Genomic DNA, 20,479 nt, shown 5'->3' on the forward strand with positions numbered 1-20,479 from the left:
AAATTGCTCATACTTGCTGAGCAGACCAAGTCTCATTTTCTTCAGAAATATAATCGAAATAGTTATCTTCAATTTCTTTCATTTGAGCCGAACTAGCAACTGCTTTGGCAATGGTATTAAGTGCTAAAAACCGTGAGAGAGCGTGAAAAAGAAAGGATGTATTTTCTGTGGTTGTTCAAATCAAAGTTATGCGAGCCAGAAGGTCGACGTCAAACTTATCCAACACACCAGAGGGAGTATAGCAAAACAAATAACTGGCTCAATGTGAACCAGCCAAACGGAATAGAGCACCATGCTTCACTGAACTCATGCAGATTTAAATAGTATATTGTCTGTAGAAAAGTCCATTAAAAACACCTGTTGCATTGACATGTCAATGAGATTGAAAGCATTAAGTGCACAATTGATGCATGGGTGCACACTGTTTTGATGTGAAATCTATACTTCTACATTAATCTGCTCTTTAAATCAAATTAAGAGGAACTTATTTACATATAAAATTTACATATATAAAGATTACATTTTTAGTGAAGATATTTGTATTGCTGTTGAGTGTTTTAATAGACATAATTATGAGTGCAAGATGAGCTTATGAAATTTCTCATTAGAAAAAGGCTGTAAATCTCACATCCTTATATCACCTTAGTGAGAACATTAGCATATAAAAGGCCTCAAAACTAACGGACATGGACTGCAAGTCAAAGTCTAATTCAAAATTCTATTTTTTATTTATTCAACAAACAACAAACTTTTTTTGGATGGACTTATATCATCACCCGTTTTCTCAGAAGCCCGAGTTGTACCTTTGGACAAGAAGAGACAGAGAGCAGGAGAATAGCATTCACTCCAGTGTGAATAGGTATGACGCAAATTGAGGACCAGTAAGGTTTACTGGGACCTCAGCTCAACAGCAACTCTATTACATGACATTCTGGCAAACAGACACAAACTAAAGAGGTCTAAACAGACCACAAACAGAGTCTTAACAGCCAAAAGGAAGTCTGGATGACCTTTGTCATGTTGCCGTCCAAGATGGCCAGTTTAAAAACAAGCTGTTTTTAAAAGCTCTGACCAGGCAAACTACAACGTTCCATCGTTTTTCCTGAATTACAATAAAGTTATAGTCAATCGGTGAACAATATATATACGGTGCTTATTGTTTGATGTAAATGCTAGATTTTAAATGCTCTCTTTTTTACTTTAAATAAAAGTGTCTGCTAAATGGATACATTTAAATGTAGCCTGCAATTTTCTTCCCTCTAGTTTCAGTAATAGGAAATCTACACATAATAGCCTAGAATGATAAAAATAAATGACAACAATAATTATATTAACAAGAATATCAATATCAATCATGTTCATTTAAATGCAAGGCAACAACAAATGACCAAAAAGTAAATAAAAGAACCACAGCGTTTACATATTTGACCGCTACAAAGCATTCTTAATTTATAAAACCTTTTTTAAATCTAGGTGTTGTAGTGCCATCATGTGGACAATGTTCTCCTTTAAAATATATCCAAACACTTCAGGCAGATTTTTTTGCCATAAATGACAATTACACAAATTAGGGATAAAGACAATTTTAAGCTTCTTAATAGATTCCTGAGAAAAAAACGATTGTATCGTAGGCTATTGCATTGCACTATATATAGCTTTAGCTGTCCAATTCCTTGTACAATTAACTAAGTTTTGTTTTACTTTTTCAATTATATTGAAGCGGTTTTAACAAATTTTAAAGTGTGTAAAAAAAAGTGTTTTCTGGTGTGCAAAAATATGTGTGCAATAATAAAATTCATCGAGAATGATTCATTATAATGGCAATACTTCTTAGTGTAATTCACTCTGCAAGTACATAAAAACATGACACAGTCTAACAGTCACTAAAAGCAAATCACTCATTTGCTTCCCTCCCTTATTACCCTGAAGACCTGTAAATGATAGGTTGTTTTTAATCCATAACCACATTTATTGCCAGTGTGAATGGACTTCCTTGTTTATGAACGTGTGATTTTACTGAAGAGCTTTCTTCTCGTCAGGACGGCCTGGGAAGTAAATTCCCTGCATTCCATCAATGAAAAGCTTACGGAGAAGGATATCTGTAAAAGCCACGGGGCAAAAGTGAAGTGAAGATGTTAAAAGCAAGGCACATACATGTTTTATGTTTGTAAATGCTGTGAACTCAAGCAAAGGGCAAATGCATTAAATCCCGTGAGGGATACTTGGGTCGGGACGCGATTGTGCAACATTACTTCCTCATGAGGTGTATAGGCGTGTACCGTGAATGCTGGATTGCCCTACTCCTGCAGATACAAGTCGAAACTGTCCCGTACGAAGAACCAGTCAATTGGCTACTTCATTCTGTGAGTTTGCGTTTTTCATTTACAATTTATCAACTAATGTCAACTGTACAGTTTTTTTAATGGAAGTTGACATGTGAGTGTAATCTCACGTATTTGACTGCACCCACGTTCTCTTTCACTTCAGAGCACTGGACTTCTGAGAAATCAGGTGAGCCTCAGGTAAGTTTTTTAATACCAGATAAATATATATGAACTTTTATCATGTTTATGTCTAGACTTTCTGTTACATGCTAACAACACAGGTCACGTTTCAGTTAACTGGAATGCAGGTTATGGTGCTTTGATATTTGCGTGAATCAGCGCAAGCACGCGTTTAAATTGTAGCCTATCCAACGAAAAGTTGGTTTTCAATTGACGTTCGTTTGGTTACAGGAAGTTTAGGCTTTCGTAAAAATTACAGGTTACAGAAGATAGTTACTGTAAGGGTGTTTTTGCCAAATTACAATATTTCGTCATTTCATTTTTATTTTGTATGCATCGAGGCTATATTTTTCGCCAAAATAGTCAGTACGGTTCCCGACCATTATCACATTAGAATTTATGGTGCTTTCTAGTTTTATTTTGAAAATGTTGTTTTATTTCATTTAATTTTTAGGGGAAGAAGTCCATTTCACTTTGCCACACATTTTGAACGATGATAAAAATATCAGAATACAACAGAATTACCAACTTTGGTGTAGAATACATGGCTACTTACTGTACGTCGCAGTAGACAGCGATTGCTCGTTCGTAATTCTGACAACATTTTCACGCATGTTAACTTCTCCATCTGTTTTGTTTCGCTCCCTTCAGAGGTCTTGGTTTTGTCAACATGTGTTGAGGAGCGGTATAACTAACCCTTCCCTCAGGCCACGCAGGACCGTGGAGATGTTCATCAGCCCTAGCACCTTGTTAAAATGTGTCTGGTTCCAGATACATCTGACCTGTGCCCTAAAAACATGCCCTCCAATCTTGCAAACCTCTTTGAACTTTTCTGTCACCTACCCAGTTTCCTTTTTCCAAACGTCGAAGGACATACAGAACATAGTAGTTCACGAGAATTTCAAAGAGGTTTACGTGGCATCACAAAACGTAATTGAAGCTTTGGACAGTCGGCTCACCAAAGAATGGGAATTGAGAACCGGGCCATTTGGAAGTCCAGATTGTCAGACCTGTCATTGTGACATTGAGAATGAGCCAGGAACATCACTGAACACTGATAACCAGGTTCTTGTTTTGGAGCCTTTTGAACATTTGGACTATTTGTACATATGTGGGAGCACCCAGTATGGAGTCTGTACCTTACTTGAACTTACAGAAGGCATAAGACTCAGTGACCCTAAATGTTTGTTCCACAAAAATTCCAACTTGAACTCTGATTGTACCGACTGTCTCGCTAGCCCTCTGGGTACAAAAGTCAGCGTGGTAACAGATGGGCATTCATCATACTTTTTCACAGCAGCTACCATCAATAACACCATAGGTGGATCTTTTCACAAGCGATCCCTTTCCATTCGCCGCCTGCTGGCCACAGAAGACGGATTTGACAGTCAAGTGAAGGGTTTGACTGTTCTTCCTCAATTCCAGGACACCTTCAAAATCGATTACATCTATACCTTCTCCACACCAGACTATGTGTATATCCTATCTGTACAACGGGAGAGCCCACTGAAACCATACAGCAGGTTGCAGACCCATCTTGGGCGCCTGCCGTTCAAGGACAGCGAGCCTTGGATGTATAGGGAGATAATTCTGGAATGCCGCTTTGAGCCCAAAAGAAGGAGAAGGAGTTTCCAGGATACACTGTACAACGCAGTTCAAGCGGCCCACTTTGGTACATCAGGAAACGAGCTGGCCAAAGAAATGGGATTGAAGATGGAAAGCCCGATTCTGTATGGAGTGTTCGCTGTAACTGATAATGGGGGAAATCCAACCAGACAGTCGGCCTTGTGTGCGTATCCAATAGATGATGTGAACATTGAGATTGAAAAGGGGGTTGACGCCTGCTGTTCCAACGGGCCAGAGCGTCTTTCACGTGGACTGAGACATTTTCAGCCATTTGAAATGTGTCCTCATGAGGAGGTGAGTTTGCATTCATCACTAAAGCTTCTAGAAAAGTATTTCTTAACTTTGGTGTTTCTGAGTGAAGCTCATGAGGCCTCCAAGAACCTCCATTTTTAGGGCTCCTGTACAAATCTAAAACTCCCAAGTTTTCAAACACTAAAGTGGCAAGTATCGTCCAGCCGTCCGCGTCCATGCACCGCACACATGGCGTGAATTTCTATGTGATGTGTACAACAGCACATGTGCGAGAAGAGTGCACTAGTCCACTAGGATAAACACACAGAATGAAAGTGCGCCGTTGTCAAAGAAGAATGATACAAAACCAACACGCTGAAACCAAGAACAGTAAGCTAAGAAGCATATCCTCCTCCATACTGTTTGGTTGTTGTCTTGTTGTTCGCTCAGATAGTTAGCAATGGCGAATGATTTCCTATATCATTCATTTGCAGTGGGTCTGTGAATGACGCGACTCAGCGCTGCCCTATGACGGGCTGGTAGATCACACATACTCATTTGTATTTTGCATGTGCCGAATTCGGACGTCCGCGCTTAATCCGTGACAAGTATGCTCAAGAAGCTGGGCATGCGCGTTTGTGCGCAAGACGGACAAGGATGTGGAAAGTCAAGTATACCCGCGGCTTTACATGTCTGTTTGTGTGATTCAGCCAGTTTCCTAAAAAAAAATCTGGAATTTCTTATCAAAACCGGTATGTCTTAATTTCTTCTCGAGAACACAGAAGGCGTTATTAATAGCCTGATGTACAAACTGCACATATTCATACAACAGTGAATGGTGACCAAAGGGTTTTCGTAGCAATTTAAATTTAGTCCTCAAACGAACTTCATGTGGCTTCATAAAATGTATAATTTTATAATGTTTTTAACTTGAACACAAAAGAAGATATTTAGAAGAATCTTGGTAACCGAACAGCAATGGTACCCATTGAGTATCGATGGTTTTGTGTCCATACCACATTTTTTGTGTGTTTTCCAAAACATTTGCTTTTGCATTCTGAGGAAGAAAGGTTTAAGAATTAGTAAATTGTGACAGAATTCTCATTTTGGGGTTAACATTCCTTTAAATTATTTTTGGTGAACTATCCCTTTAGATATTTTCGATAAATATGAATTCTTATTTTGTCCTCCCTGAATTGCTTGCATGCTTCTCCTTGCATGTTTTTCTTAATCAGTCTGACTCTTTCTCCAGACTCTCAGAAGAAAGGTACAAAAGCTGTCACTGGGGTGGTACCCTTTAAAAAGTACACTTTTGCACCTATAGAGGACACATTTATAACTGAAAGGTACAATATGGTACCAAATGGATAAATCTTTACATATTAGGACCTTTTCAAAGGGTACAGTCCCAGTGACGGCTTTTGTACAGTACCGTTTTAATGTTGCACAAGTTGTATATTAAAAGAAGACAACCATAAAAGAATTTCGATGGTGAAAACTGGAGCTAGGTCCAGGAAATGACTCATACAAATGTTTGATATTTGTTTAACTTAAATGTGGAGCTGCACTTGTTCTGGGAAAACTCAGAAGGAGCCATGCCTTGTCATGTACTGTGATTGCAGACTTTGAGGTCCTTGTTGTGTTGCTGGTTGAATTCATCAACTTAGTTTCTGTTGTGCAGATACAAGCCACAGCATGTTTAAACATGAACATTAATACGTCATTACGTTAGGCCCGAGTTTCCATGGGTCTAGAAGTACGTATGTGCCAAGTTCAGCTCTACCTCGCGGGATCTTAAACAGGCAACTAGCCAAACCAAAGATGATTAATCAAACGTGACGTCAACAGTTTGTTTTTTACCCGTAGAATCAGATATGAAGAAACGGGACCACAATGTCTTCCAGGCCTTCTACAAGTTTTTTTTTCATTCGTGTTAAGATGTTTATCTTAAATAAACAATTATTTCTATATACTTTGCTCTTAAATTGACAATTCTTTCAAAAACGAAAATGGTCAAAATTGATTTACTCCCTGTGAAATACAAATGTTTGGACAGGATGTTTTTTTATCTATACAACAATTGGACCAATATTTTTTGTAACATTCTTCAAAATATTTTCTTTTGTGTTCTGCACAAAAAAGAAAACTGGGTTTAAAATGACACGAGGGTGAAAATGGTGAACAAATTTAAGTTATTTGGGTGATTAATCCTTTTAACAGAAAAGTGTAATACTTTTTAATGTGAGTTTATCTTTTTTTTCCTTTGTACCAAATGACTTTCCTAAGTTGAAAATGTTAATATATAATTTATGATCAAATATTTAACTGCTATTACAGTAAAAGTTTCACCTATATATTTAATTCTAAGGACAAGGATGAAGTACTGTAAGTAATACGGATGAAGACAGTATCGTACATCTGCTCTCAGTTCATTAGTTCCTTATACTGTTGTCTCTGTTATGACAGTAAAGTGTCCAGATAGCTCCTTTACTGACAGAATGTGTCTCTCATCCTAATTTGGTCACAGAGGGTCTGAGATTTAATAGCAGGAAGTAATTTATTATTGCCAGATGGGGTGTGCTGTCTTCATTTTACAAGCAGTTGCCTTTTTACCGGTTGCACCTATTTTGTATATCACTGTAGTGCAAACACAAATCTCCCGATGACCACAGGTTATACATTTACATTAAATAACATTTTGCACTTGGCAGACCACAGCACAGCAATGCCAGGGTCGTGAGTTTGATCCGAGAGGATTGCAAGTACTTAGACACTTAGACAAATGTATAGTATAATGCAATGTAAGTCGCTTTAGATAAATGCGTAAATGTTAATGTACATTATTTATTTTACAAACATTTTGTTCTGTATTGTCTAGAATCCAGATAGTTCGACATGCAAAGCTCTTCCCACCATGGTGTCAAAACCTTACCAACGAGTGGACTTCTTCAATGGGCAGCTGAAAGATGTTCTACTCACTTCCATTCTGGTCACTACCTTTGAAAATAAAACTGTGGCGCACATCGGCACTGATCATGGGAGGCTCTATCAGGTATTAAACACTTTTGGCTGTTGCTTATTGGATGCTCACTGTAAATTTTACATTTAAAAGACAGATGTTATTGTTAATTAAATAGTTATGTCTTGGTCTGTTGGTAAATGTGTCATTTGGTCATATTTAAAGGGATAGTTAACCAAAAAAATAAATGACTGCATCATAAAAGTGAAAGTAAAATGAGTCTGTTATTCACTGTTATAACTCTGAATCTAAAGTTGTATGCGCATCAAATATCTCAGCTTTCCAAAAACAGTAGGCGAGAGATACCCTGATGGTGTATGGTCTTCTGCGATTTCTCATTCTCAGATGCACACTTTTGTATCCCATAAGGCTTTGAAAAGCTGATGAGCCAGCACATAAAAAAACGAATGAATAAAAAATACAGATACTGTTTGGCAGGTGACAGTTTTAGATATGTATTCTTCAAAGTTAAATTGTTCTTGTTCCATGGAAGAAAAAAGTCATTTCAATTTTTTGGTGAACTGTCCCTTTTAGAATTTTGTAAGATGATAAAGTGCTCTGTTCTTCTGTTATCAGGTCATACTGAGCAGGTCAAACCCTGTAATATTCGCCAACTACTCTCTTGTGGAAGATGAGCAGAGAGTGTCACGAATAGCTGCCGTTCTTTCAACCGAGCATCTGCTTTTTGTCGCTGGAAACAAAGTATGTATGCCTCCAGAATTTACATTTCACCAGTTTGTACAAATTTATTTTGTAAGTTAAAAGGTTTCGTTTTTCAAAACATTTTGTGATGTTCCAATAGTTGCCTGAAATGGATATATCTGCATTTTTCTGTTTACTAAAACAACGATCTCTTCAAATACATATTTGTTCTATATGTAGTTACTGAAAGTGTCCTCCAGAGGCCCCGGCTGTACTCACTTTCTCAACTGTTCAGTGTGTTTGGGAGCACCTACGTTTATGGGATGTGGCTGGTGCGGTGGAGTCTGTTCTCAAGAGTCACAATGTGAGAATAAGTGGAGTAACAACTCCTGCCCTCCTGTTATCACCAAGGTAAACACATAGCCAGTGGACTGGAATGATAAATAGGCAATACAAGTCACAATAAACTATCTACATGTCTCATCTCATCATTATGATGACTATGAACTAATAACATCAGCGAAGGGCAGGGCTGTGTTTACAAGCACCATACCTGTTGGACTTTTACCCCGTCTCCCATAGATGGAATGCCAGCTTATCATTCAGTTAGAAAAATACGGTACATTACAAAAGTTTGGACACAGCTCATTGTGCATGGTTTCTTATTTCAGGACAGTAAAAACATAAAAGTTATAAAATGATACAAATGGAAACAAATGGAATTATGCCTTTATAGTAAACACCTGAGATACTTTTACAGCAATATTTAGAATGGAAATACTTATTATTTAGGAAAAAGTTAACATGTATTAACAATAAACACAAATTTACAGGATTTATTTAAACGTTTCAAGGTCAGGGAAACAAATCTCTGAACTATCACTAGTTACACAACCCTGTAAAGCAATTTTGTGCGTGTTCCTTGTCAGTTTTTCCCCAGCACACTGCCCTCTAACGGTAAAAGTGAGCTCACTCTGTGTGGATGGGATTTCCAGTCGGCCTCCAGGCCTGCCATCACTCAGACCTCACACCGGGTTAAAGTGGAAAATAGAAGCTGTACAGTCCTATCAAAGAAGAGCAGTAGCTCCCAGTAAGTAATATCATTTTTCTGAATCTCTGAATAGCTCCAATATCTCCAAAATTGAAACAGGAAGTTGGGGTGAAAGATATAAATGATATTATTTAGTCAGTGCTCTTTAAAAAACATAAACATAAACATTTAGTTGCAAATAATACAGAATGCAGCTGCACGTCTAGTTTTCAATCAGTCTAAAAGAACCTATTACTATAAACCTTAAAAAAACATGATTTGCTTGCTCTTGCTAGTCAGGGGAGATTCGCATTTTAGAGAGCGTTTATTTGACAAAGACTTGTAAACACCTCTGTGTACAAGATGAGTCGTTTATATTTTGATCAATTTTCCTAAAAAAGTAGAATTGTTCTACTACATATCTAAAATAATAGTCACAAAATATAAATTTCGATTTTTCTAATGCTTGCTTTTCAAGCACGACTACAGTCCAAACCCGTAGAGAATTGTAACATGTACACATACTGAATGTAGACAAAAAAACTATTTTTTTTATCATTTCTCAGGCTTGTATGTCGGATTGACAGTGATGGCTCTGAACTGAACCAGAGTTTAAATATAACAATAGAGGTGAATGAAAAGACGAAAGTGGAAAGTGGATACTCCATCTCTGGAGAGGCAAACACACATGGCTTGAGTTTTGTGGTAAGGACCAGTACATTCTCTCTCTTTATTATTTTTTTGGCTACATTATGCTGTCTGATAAGCAGAAATTAAAGAAATTCTGTCTTGCAAATAAGCAAGAGACCAAATAATGTTTATACCTCAAATTTCCCATCAGACCCCAGAAATCACAGATATCCGTCCGCACTATGGACCCAAGATTGGGGGAACCTTGGTCACCCTAACAGGAAAGCATCTGGATGCTGGTGTGGACAGAACAATCCGACTTGGGGACAGAATCTGCCCTGTTGAAAGGTTATTGTGCCAGGTTATTAAATTCAATGTTTATCAGTTATAAATCGCAGTCTGGAAATGGTTAAAAGTTTGTGGACACCACCTAAAGAAGAAAGGTCTGAATAAAAAACATCATTTGTGCACATTTTCATGCTTTCAGAATCTCTCCTTTAATGTCTCCACAGCGTCTCCAGCAATGGCACGTCTATAGTTTGCCTGTCTGAAGGAGTAGAGGAGATTATTGAAGTAGATGTGAAGGTTGTTATTGATGAATCGACTATTTCAGCCCCCAAAATGTTCAGCTACAGGATAAATCCTGTGGTGTTGGGGTTTAAACCCAGTTGTGGTTTTAGAAGGTAAGTAAAACTTTTCTTTTCAACAGTTATTTAACATTTTGTGTTGATAGTTTTAGTGTTGTGTTTTATATGGAGGACAAGAAATGACAGATAAATATAAAATAAACATAGAGAAATATATTATATAAATAAAATTTCCCCTACTGTTACATTAGGGGCGCCCCGCCCCTCCAACGGCACCCCCAGCCCCCTTGAAGGTCAAGTTAATTATATTTTCTATATAGTGCCACATCACAAGAGAAGATAAGAGCATTTAAGGTTACTTTTCCTACAGAACATTTCTACACCTTGTTCTTTTATTAAACAAACTTAATAGCTTCGAACTAGATGGTATTTATCTTATGGGGGCATGTCATTTCTTTCTCTATGTTTTCAATTCGCGTGTCGGATAATATGTCACATCAACCACCTTAAAAGCAAGGATAAAGATAAAGATATTTGCGTTTTTAAAAGCTTAAACAATCGCTCTCTAAGTGCCCCTGACAAGCAACAACAGTCCTGTCCACTCACCACCGGATGACAGGTTTTCACCCAGCTTGGCCTCGTTCCATCTGCACCGCGAAAGACAATGAACCATACAAAACATCAGCATAAGCTGCGCAATGTGTGCCGTCTATATAACTAAGATGTGCACATCACACGCAGTCAGTGACATTTATGTTGATTATATTTTGCTGATATCTTCTAATATTCTACCATCGCGCCGAATCGTTCTCGTTGCTTAATCGTCCTACTCCGTGCCGATCCATGCCAGCAGGCACGTAAATGGTTTCAGTTTCTACCGCAGGGCTGATAAAGAAACATTTTGGAATGAAAACACAAATGCGTCACATTCTGCATTGGTTACACAAAAGACTGAGCTATAACCCCTCTGCGTGTATTCATTAGCACGTTCCCAGCCGAGAACAGTTTGTAATCGTGCAGTGTCAAACCAGGTTCACGTGGAAACATAACTGTAACCGTTTCAAACTGTGCTTAGAACGGTTCGGCGCGGTGGTGGAAAAGCGCTCATAGGGACCTGCAGACAGGGGCTTAATTTCCACTGGGGACAAGGGGGACATGTCCTCTCCACTTTTAAAAATCCTGTTCGTGTCCCCCCCACTTTCAAATTTGTTTGTTAAGATTTTTAACCGCACGGCGTCATCGCCACGGAAAAGTAGGTCCGAGCAGTCTGTCTGTGTCAATGCAGGCATCGCATGAACACTCTAAAAATAGCTCACTGAAAGGTTGTTTTCAATCACAGCAAGTGATTTTCTCCATAGGAATTCACTCTGACAAATTCAAAGTACTTATGTTTAACGACCTGAACAATGTTACAAATGAAGTGGAGTAAATAGTACGTATACTTATTAAAAGTGCAGTCAAGTAGAGAGTAAAAGTTGCTAATATCTTTAATACTCAGTACAACTAAAAAGTAGCCATTAAGGTATTTAAGTTAAGTAACTAATTACATTTACTCCAACACTTTACACCACTGACCCTCGCCATAAAGAAAATATAGATACCACACCCAAACCCGAGCTTCCCACCCCCAAAGCCGTAAACCTAGGGGAAACACTGAAATAATGCAAAGTGAATATAAAAAAATATATATTTTAGACAACTTATTAATAATACATGTATATGGTGATTGTATTTTTTTACTCTTGCTGCAATGAAGAGGATCAAAACTTACTATCACGGGCCAGAATCTGGACTCTGTATACCAAGCCATCATAAACTACAGAGGCAACAACACAAGACCTGTGCAAACTGTAAGACTCTTCTTTAACCCTTTAGATTAAATACAGCCATGTTTAATAACAGTGAATGTGTCACATTGGACATTCTAACTCAACAGGTGTGCATTGGGCAAGGGAACCCCATACAGATGGACTGCATGAGTCCTGCATGCGAGGAGTCGAGTGGAATCCTCACTGTGGATCTGGATGGAGCAAAGGAACTCATGCCTCAATCTTTCACCTGCCATCCGAATGCAGAGCCTATTCCTTTTGAAACAGAAGGACATGTGTTGGAGCTCAGCCCGGGGCAGGACGAAGTCTCATTGCACGTGTGTATTTTTCAATTGCTTAGTATTTGTTGTTGTTAATGGAAAGTTTCGCTACTGGATTAGATTCTATTTCTTTCTTGCAATTTAGGGCTGTCACATGATTAATCGCATCCAGAATAAAAGTTTGTGTTTACATAATACATGTCTGTGTACTGTGCATATTAATTTTGTATTTATAAACACATATATATTTAGCATGCATGTATATGTTTTTCATAAATACTAAATGATTATGCACAGTTCACAGACATATATTATGTAAACACAAACTTTTATTCTGGATGCAATTAATCATTTGACAGCCCTAAATTGCAACTGCATGACACATACAAACTTAATTTATGTAAAAACTTGCACAGACTTTAAGACTACATGCTAGGCTATGAGTTATCATAGTCTTTACATTATTAATCTGATCTTCAAAAGAATAGTCTTCCTCATGTTATTATATTGTACTCTTATAATATGGCGTTTTTATTTCAGCAAAAAAAACTGGGACTGGTGTCTGGTTGCATGAACATCTTCATGACAATTAATGGAGTAGATTGCAAGACTACAGTTTTGGACAATGAGATCACTTGCAGGATCCCCAGAAATATGACCATCCCCAGCCAGGGGGCCCAGGTCAAGGTCAGTTATCCATTTAATTCAGCTTCAATAAACTCATGTTGGTTCTTCCCAATCTCATTTAATTCTGTTTTTCAGGTGTTTGTGAATGGGGAGGTATATGACATTGGCATGGTTGTATTTACCAAAAATGGTTACATTGTGGGTATTGTGCTGGGCATTATAGCTGCACTTGGCCTTGGGGCGGCTCTGGCTTATGTAGTGATGGCACAGAAGAATAAAAGAAAGAAAGGCAAGTCTATTCCGTCACATCAGAAGTGTGCCTGTGAGGCTTTCATTATATTATCCCTGATGTGTTGACTTTGATTGACAGCTGCCCTCGCTGAAGTTCGACTGTCCCTGCATTCATCTCGCATAGTGGCAAATTATGACAGATCACCTGATGGTGACTACAGAAGAGGTTGCTGAAATCATTATTTGTGTATTTTTCCATTTAAAAAACATCCATTCCTATCCATTCTTTAATGGGCATTAAATATTTGTCCTATAGGTCTATCACCCTTCCGTGAGTCACGGACGACCTTCTCTAGTTTGCCATACGCTGGGTCCATGGACTCTGCAGCAGCTCCTATGATGCCGCAGGTGATCTCTTTGTCCTCTCTCCGACCATGTCTGCTGGAGGAGGTGAAGGATGTTTTGATCCCACCAAATAAGCTTAAAATTCAGCATGACCATATTATCGGCAAAGGTACATTGGACAATCACCCATTCATTACCATCATTATCTTCCCGTCTTTAAAGAGCTGACACAGCCGTTGTCTTTTCTTGTTTCACATCTTCTCATAATCTTTCTCAGGTCATTTTGGGACGGTGTATCATGGCCATCTTACTGATAACAATGACAAAGAGATTCACTGTGCTGTCAAGTCATTAAACAGTAAGTCCAAACTCTTTTAGAGTTTTCTCATTTGTGTTATGTTTTTTCTTATTGTGTTATTTATTATCCGACTGCAACAGACACAAACTCATTTTAAAACATGAGCTACGGTCACACATCGGTCAGAAAACAGAAAGTTTCAGTACTGTAGGGAGTGCTAAATATAGTTCTGTTTATACATACTTTAGTTAGGAAGGAATTTTTCAGACTTGAAGGGAAAGTTCACCCTAAAATAAAAATTCTTTAATCATTTACTCATCCATATATCATTCCAAACCTGGAAGACTTACTTTCTTCTGCATAACACAAAATAAGACATTTAATTGAGCGTTGGTATCCAAACATCATTTGACTCTATTGACTTCCATTGCATGGACAAAATATCTTAAATGTCCAATGTATGAAATTTAGTGGAATCTAGTGGTGAGGTCGCAAGTTGCCACCAACAGCTCACTTCAACCCTTCCCTTTCGCGGCACTACTTTGGCACACACAGGAGTAAGATGTCATGACATTTTTATTTCTTTGCCGAGGGAGATAACGAATTTACGAAATGCGTTCTGTAGAGCAGTTTGTCTGTTTAAGGCTACCTTAGAAACAACATGGGGAATTCCATATAAGGGGATCAACGGTGTATGTAGATAGAAATAGCTCATTCTGAGGTTATAAAAACATAACGCTTCATGATGTAATTTCTCTATCCTCCAAAATATGACACACTGGACCTTTAAAATATCTTCTTTTAGGTTCCACAGAAGAAAATAATTTAAAGGTTTTGTACAACGAGAGGGTGAATGTTTATTTTTGGGTACACTAATTCTTTAATTTGGATGATACTTCAGTATATGCTTCATGTCAATCCCGTAGGCTGACTGTCTGCACTTAGCCATTGCATTGTTACTCATACACAAGCATTGTGGTTAAGAGGACAAAATGAAAGATGCATGTCTCAATATTTCTTATAAGGGATCACTGAGATGGAGGAGGTGGAGCAGTTTTTACGAGAAGGAATCTTAATGAAGGCCTTCCACCATCCCCATGTACTGTCTCTCCTGGGCATTCTGCTCCCCAGTGATGGACTTCCCGTAGTGGTTCTGCCATACATGAAACATGGAGACCTCAGACATTTCATCCGCTCTGAGCAGAGAGTATGTTCTTTTAATGTCAGATTATTAAATTAAAATGTACCTATTTGCAAAATGAAGAACCTATCCTGAAAATAAGATTGGTTGGCAGAAATGTTTTTTACAAACCAACATGGATGTTATTTCTAATTACTGACAATTTAGATTAGATTAAACTTTATTGTCATTACACATATACAAGTACAGTGTAACGAAATGTAGTTTAGGTCTAACCAGACGTGCAGTTAGCAAGTGCAGGATATACAGTTAGAATAAATACAGAATACAATATGAGAGAATATAATACAGTGGGCATGGACTATAAAAATATTTTGCAGTAGGTATGTTCTATGAAAATATGACAGTAGGTATATACTATGAACAATATATACAGATGACTATATACTATGAACATTAATGTACAGGTGGATATGAACAGATAATAATTTAGACTAAATAGACTATTTAATATTGTTTATCTTGCTTTTTTTGTTTCTTACTATGGTAAGGTTAAAAAGCTCTTCCACAACACACCAGTACTCTGATAACTTGTAAGGATTTCTGTTCATATGTGATATCTTCTTTATTTGTCATGTTCAGAATCCCACAGTGAAGGATCTGATTGGCTTTGGGCTTCAGGTTGCCAAAGGAATGGAGTATCTCGCAAACAAGAAGTTTGTTCACAGAGACCTTGCGGCACGCAACTGCATGTTAGTAGGCAAACAATCTGTTCATTCAGAAAGCCTATATATATAAATATATATGCATACATTTAAAGTAATTAAACATGTATGAAGTCATAACATATGTGATCAAATCTTTTTCTAGGCTGGATGAGTCATTCACAGTGAAGGTGGCTGACTTTGGCATGGCCCGTGATATTTACGATAAGGAATACTACAGCGTTCAAGATAGTAAAAAAGCAAAGCTGCCGGTCAAATGGATGGCAATAGAAAGCCTGCAGACTCAGAAATTCACCACCAAATCAGATGTGGTAAGTAAACATTTATTTTAAATGCTTTTCAAAACACACATGAACGGATATAATTTCCAGGAGAGAGTTTATAAAAAAGAAATGTCAAGTTGGTACGTACAATGCTACTTTCCTTACGTTACATTGTTTGTTATACGCTGTATATTTTTCTCCCTCTAGTGGTCTTTTGGAGTATTGATGTGGGAGCTGATGACTAGAGGGGCCAGCCCGTATCCTGATGTGGACCCTTATGACATCACTCACTATCTGATTCAGGGCCGTCGACTGCATCAGCCACAATACTGCTTAGATTCCCTGTATGATTTTATATGTATTTCACTTATCTTCTTATTTCATTAATAGCAAATGGATCATATTTTGAGGAATTACATTGTTGTAGATCTTTGAAGATAAAAGAGCTCATTTAACAACGTGCATATACACAAAAGCGTTCTTCTTACTTCAAAGAGACTTACTGACATGAAAAATGTCAATGCGTGGAAAGATCATTCAGAACCTAATTGCTAAAACAATGATACGATCCTCGTAAAAATATCATTATTTAGACATCGAATGTAATTATTTGTAGTCATCCCAATAACAAATACCAAAACGTTGTAGTTTTCTGATCAGCTAAATACTAAAAGGAAATTAACAACAGAGTATTACAGAATATATATTTTGATTTACTTTTTTATTATAGGTGGTCCATCCTGCTCCAGTGTTGGCATCCAGAGCCTGAGAAGAGACCGGACGTCTCCACACTTGTGAAAGCCATTCAAAACATCCACTCCAGTCTAGAAGGGGAGCACTACATCAACCTCCAGGTCACCTATGCCAATCTAGACCAGCCGAGACCCTACCCCTCTCTCTCTCCATGCGCCCCTACACTATCAGAGCTGTCCTGACTCTAGATTTCTTGAATGAACTGTGTCTAATAGTTGCCTTTATCTGCTGGGTAACTATTTTTGGGCATCTGCAATTTGTTGGGAATGTAAGGCTTGAATGTTGTTTTTGTTTTATACTTGTTTAAAACCGCATGGAAACTGAACATCATCTGTTATCGCTCACATTTTGATATTGTTTAAGTATGCAATAACACGATACTTGAAATATGGTTTGATTTTTTATTTTACTTTACTTTTTACTAAATAAATAGATTGAAAAGCATTATGTTTTTGGCATGACATTTTAAGAAGTGACAGGGACAACCCAATTCAGTGCAAATTCATATACTTCATCCAACTATTATAAATAGATTTGCTTTGCTTTGATGTTGAAAAATGTCTACATCCAAAATTCCAAATTAGTTTTTAACAGAAACTCGTAAACTAAGCATTGTGGCACCACTTTTGTTCTAAAGCAGTGTTTCTCAAACTTTGGAGGTAGGGAAGGGTTAAGAGCCCCACCTGTCCCCAATCGCCCCAACAAAATGGTTATTTACTTTATCCATTGTCTGAATGGATTTGTCTGCTTGTGGCTAGTGCAGAATTTCCGGTTTTCTTTTCATTCCATGTCATAAACTTATACATTGTAGGGTCACCCATGGCTGATAGACATGACGATGTTGAGCTGGCTTTGTGATTCCAACAACTGTTTCACTTTCGTCACATGACTCTCGCTGCTCTCTGCTGCGGGCCGCGCGTTGTATACAAATATGAACAAGGCCAAGAGGCATAAAACCTCGCACTATACAGATCAGACTAGCCTGTATAACAAAGCTCGCGCTGTAAAAAGAGGACGTTGTTTTGTTTTGAGTGTATGGTCAATAAATAAAGGAATGAATAATATAGATCCAATTTCCGCCCGTTTGTCGAGCCCCACCTGTCATGTCTCTATTCCCCGCCCGTCACTTTGAGAAACTTTTTTCGTTTTAAAAGGATAGTTCCCCCAAAACGGAAAATGATTTTACCTATCCTCATGACACTTCAATCCTGTTTAAATTTCTTGCAGAACACAGAAGAAGATGTTCTGAGAATGATGGTAACCATTAATTCTATTGTATGACATAAAACCACCAAGACATTTCTCCAAATATGTTATTTTTGTATTGTCGTAAAGAAACGGGCATGCCTAAAAGTCAGTACTATAATAGCTTTATCTTGGATATCTCACTCTCATGAATGTCCTGTTAATATACCTGAACGCATTTGAATCGAATAGGGCCTTTCATTAAAGAGACGCTCTTGACTTTCCACTGTTATCCCGTCACCCGTCACTAGAGGTCAGTATACACCTGCTGGCGTTCATTCTCTAAGTACCATATCTAGTAATAGCAGGTTTAATTCAGGTTCGCCATGAAGTACTGCAGTGAGTCAGAGTAAACACATGGGAAGAAAAGCAACACTTTTAAATGTCAGTGTATTGAAGTGCTGAGTCACTTAATGTCGTTTGGGTTCGTACGACGGACTGTGATGATCTAATAAGATTTTATAGGGGAATATAATGGTAATTCATAAAACACGTTCCTGGTCCACTTGTTTAAGAATCCACGTTATAGACATTCAAAATGTAATTAAAATGCTAATCTGGTAAAACAATGTAACGTGGGGTTATATAGAAACATAGCCTATTAAAATATTTGAAGAATATACTGCTTAGAAACCATAGCATTGCATCTTGACCCCCAACTCGCCTTGAAAACATGCAGTGCGATTGACTTCCGTTTCTGTTTCCACAGGAGCCTGTTTGTTTAGAGACGTGCAGTAGCAAACAGAGCTGAAGGGCTATAGAGTCTGATCGAGGCGCGCTAATGTTGTTCAGTGAGTTTGAAAGTGGATGGATTGTGAAAACTGTCATAGTGCTACTTGTAATGTTAATTCAATTCACATCGTTTATATCTAAAGAGACATAGGCCTACTGCATGAGACATAAAATTAAATATTTGTAAAAACATCCCACGATCTTTACTGTAGATGTACCTGTCAGATCCCCATCTAGCCGTCTTGTAGTGCCACCCCAAAAAGGGAAAAAATCACTCTCTCGTACCTTCTCTGGATCTGTTCCACATTCGTGTTATTTGGATCTGCCCGCGGCTACAAGACCAGCGGATTCTGTAGCCATCTTTAAGAATCTGCTGAACACGTCCCTTCCGTGAACTCCACACCGATTAGTGCTGACTTCTATTTCTCTTCTACTCTTTTATCCTTAAAAAATAGCTTTGTATACTGTGGAGGGCTCTATGAGACCAGTTTTACCGCACTTATGCTTTTTGTTGTCCTTATGTTGTTCCACTTCCGATTACTTCTATTAACCTAATTTGTAAGTCGGTTTGGATAAAAGTGTCTGATAAATGTAAATTAATAGTTTAACCCAAAATGTTTTTTGTTGTTGTTGCCTGCCTTGTGACAAATTCAACTAATGTCATTACTTGTGATATGCCCATTTTGTTGAAAAGCGTGTGCCTGTCTTATTATCAATCACCATCATGCCTACAACAGCTGATTATTTATTTCTCCTAAACTTATGCAGAAATGATGGAAATGTTTGATTATTGCTTAGCAAGAGTGGAAGATACGATAAGACTAATAAAAACCAGCATGAAGTGAGTGAGCTATATAAACCCCCTTGTCCACAGGTGTGCTGGATTTGTCTCTGAGAGTGCTGGTGTTTTTAGGAAACTCAGGATATTGAGAACGTTTCTGACGTCAAAACCTCAGCAGGTACCTGTCATCTTGTGGACTCCGTGTTCCTCCTCGCCAGCTTTGAAGCTTATCTGTAATGTATATGTGTGTGTGCGTGTGCGTGTGTGTGCACATTGCCGAAATGTACACGCGTGAAGTATCAAAAAAGACTGCATTTGTTCAGAGCTGTTGTAGGAAATGATGGTTTATGTTAAATGTTGGCTTCTTTTTTGGGGGGAGCATGACTTAATCTTGTATGATCCATGAATGTAAAATACCAAAGTCTGTAATTTGATGTACTACATAAATATTATGAATTTATCGCATCGATCACATCCATAGATATACACGTTCTATTTGATAAACCTTGTGGTACAGTATGTGTCTCGGAAATCCCACTGCATTATTCCAAAAGTCACGATTTAGAATTTGGCTTCATGGTTTGAGTTCTTCTTGCCACCGACATCTTGCTCTCTGTATTCAGTTTGAAGTTAACCTTGAGTCTGCGAGTTTCCATCGAGCAGCACTGCAGAACATTCTCCACTGCTCCTCTGTATTGTCGCAAAACACCTAGAGAGATTATGTAAAATCTCTCAGAGGTCACAAGGCTAGAGATTGCTATTCACACGAATGCTGTTGGGTTGAATATGTCTGCAGATGGGAATTAATAAAAAAATGGTTGCCAAGCCACAAGAAGCACTTTTTACAGACTCAAGGCCACAGGTGGGAATAGAGTGATTGTTAAGGTAAACAATTTGGATCTCTGCAAATCAAATCGAGAGTGACGGAATGTTCAGTTACAAAATAAATAAGGTCTGTTGGGGCAAATGATTCTTAATCA

At 38.0% G+C, this 20,479-nt stretch overlaps 1 protein-coding gene across 2 annotated transcripts; it reads left to right on the forward strand.

Annotated features, from left to right (window-relative positions):
* Positions 1-1,995: 1,995 nt before the first annotated feature.
* Positions 1,996-19,957, forward strand: mst1ra (macrophage stimulating 1 receptor a). 2 transcript variants are annotated; one of them, XM_079460336.1, is made up of 22 exons: positions 1,996-2,363; positions 2,488-2,522; positions 3,156-4,424; positions 7,240-7,413; positions 7,957-8,082; positions 8,263-8,433; positions 8,952-9,112; positions 9,619-9,757; positions 9,894-10,030; positions 10,195-10,365; positions 12,026-12,119; positions 12,206-12,415; positions 12,899-13,045; positions 13,121-13,274; positions 13,356-13,442; positions 13,533-13,730; positions 13,839-13,919; positions 14,885-15,066; positions 15,643-15,752; positions 15,871-16,036; positions 16,196-16,332; positions 16,719-19,957. In XM_079460336.1, the coding sequence occupies exons 3-22, from the start codon at positions 3,231-3,233 to the stop codon at positions 16,921-16,923; spliced, it is 4,044 nt and encodes a 1,347-aa protein (XP_079316462.1). In that variant the 5' UTR covers positions 1,996-2,363; positions 2,488-2,522; positions 3,156-3,230; the 3' UTR covers positions 16,924-19,957. The 2 variants fall into 2 exon arrangements, with proteins under 2 accessions (XP_079316462.1, XP_079316461.1); XM_079460335.1 differs by having other exon boundaries at positions 2,112-2,363; positions 2,488-2,511.
* Positions 19,958-20,479: the final 522 nt, after the last annotated feature.

Source organism: Barbatula barbatula (genome assembly GCF_947034865.1).
Source record: "Barbatula barbatula genome assembly, chromosome: 7".
In the NCBI taxonomy this organism is placed as follows: Eukaryota; Metazoa; Chordata; class Actinopteri; order Cypriniformes; family Nemacheilidae; genus Barbatula; species Barbatula barbatula.

What these genes read in the sequence shown, in the direction of transcription:
- mst1ra (XM_079460335.1), top strand. Translation starts at nt 2,259, where the DNA reads ATGAGGTGTATAGGCGTGTACCGTGAATGCTGGATTGCCCTACTCCTG. An exon ending in GCCCTCCTGTTATCACCAAG is followed by an intron (nt 8,434 to 8,951) that starts GTAAACACATAG and finishes GTTCCTTGTCAG; the next exon opens with TTTTTCCCCAGCACACTGCC. An exon ending in AGGACGAAGTCTCATTGCAC is followed by an intron (nt 12,416 to 12,898) that starts GTGTGTATTTTT and finishes TTTTTATTTCAG; the next exon opens with CAAAAAAAACTGGGACTGGT.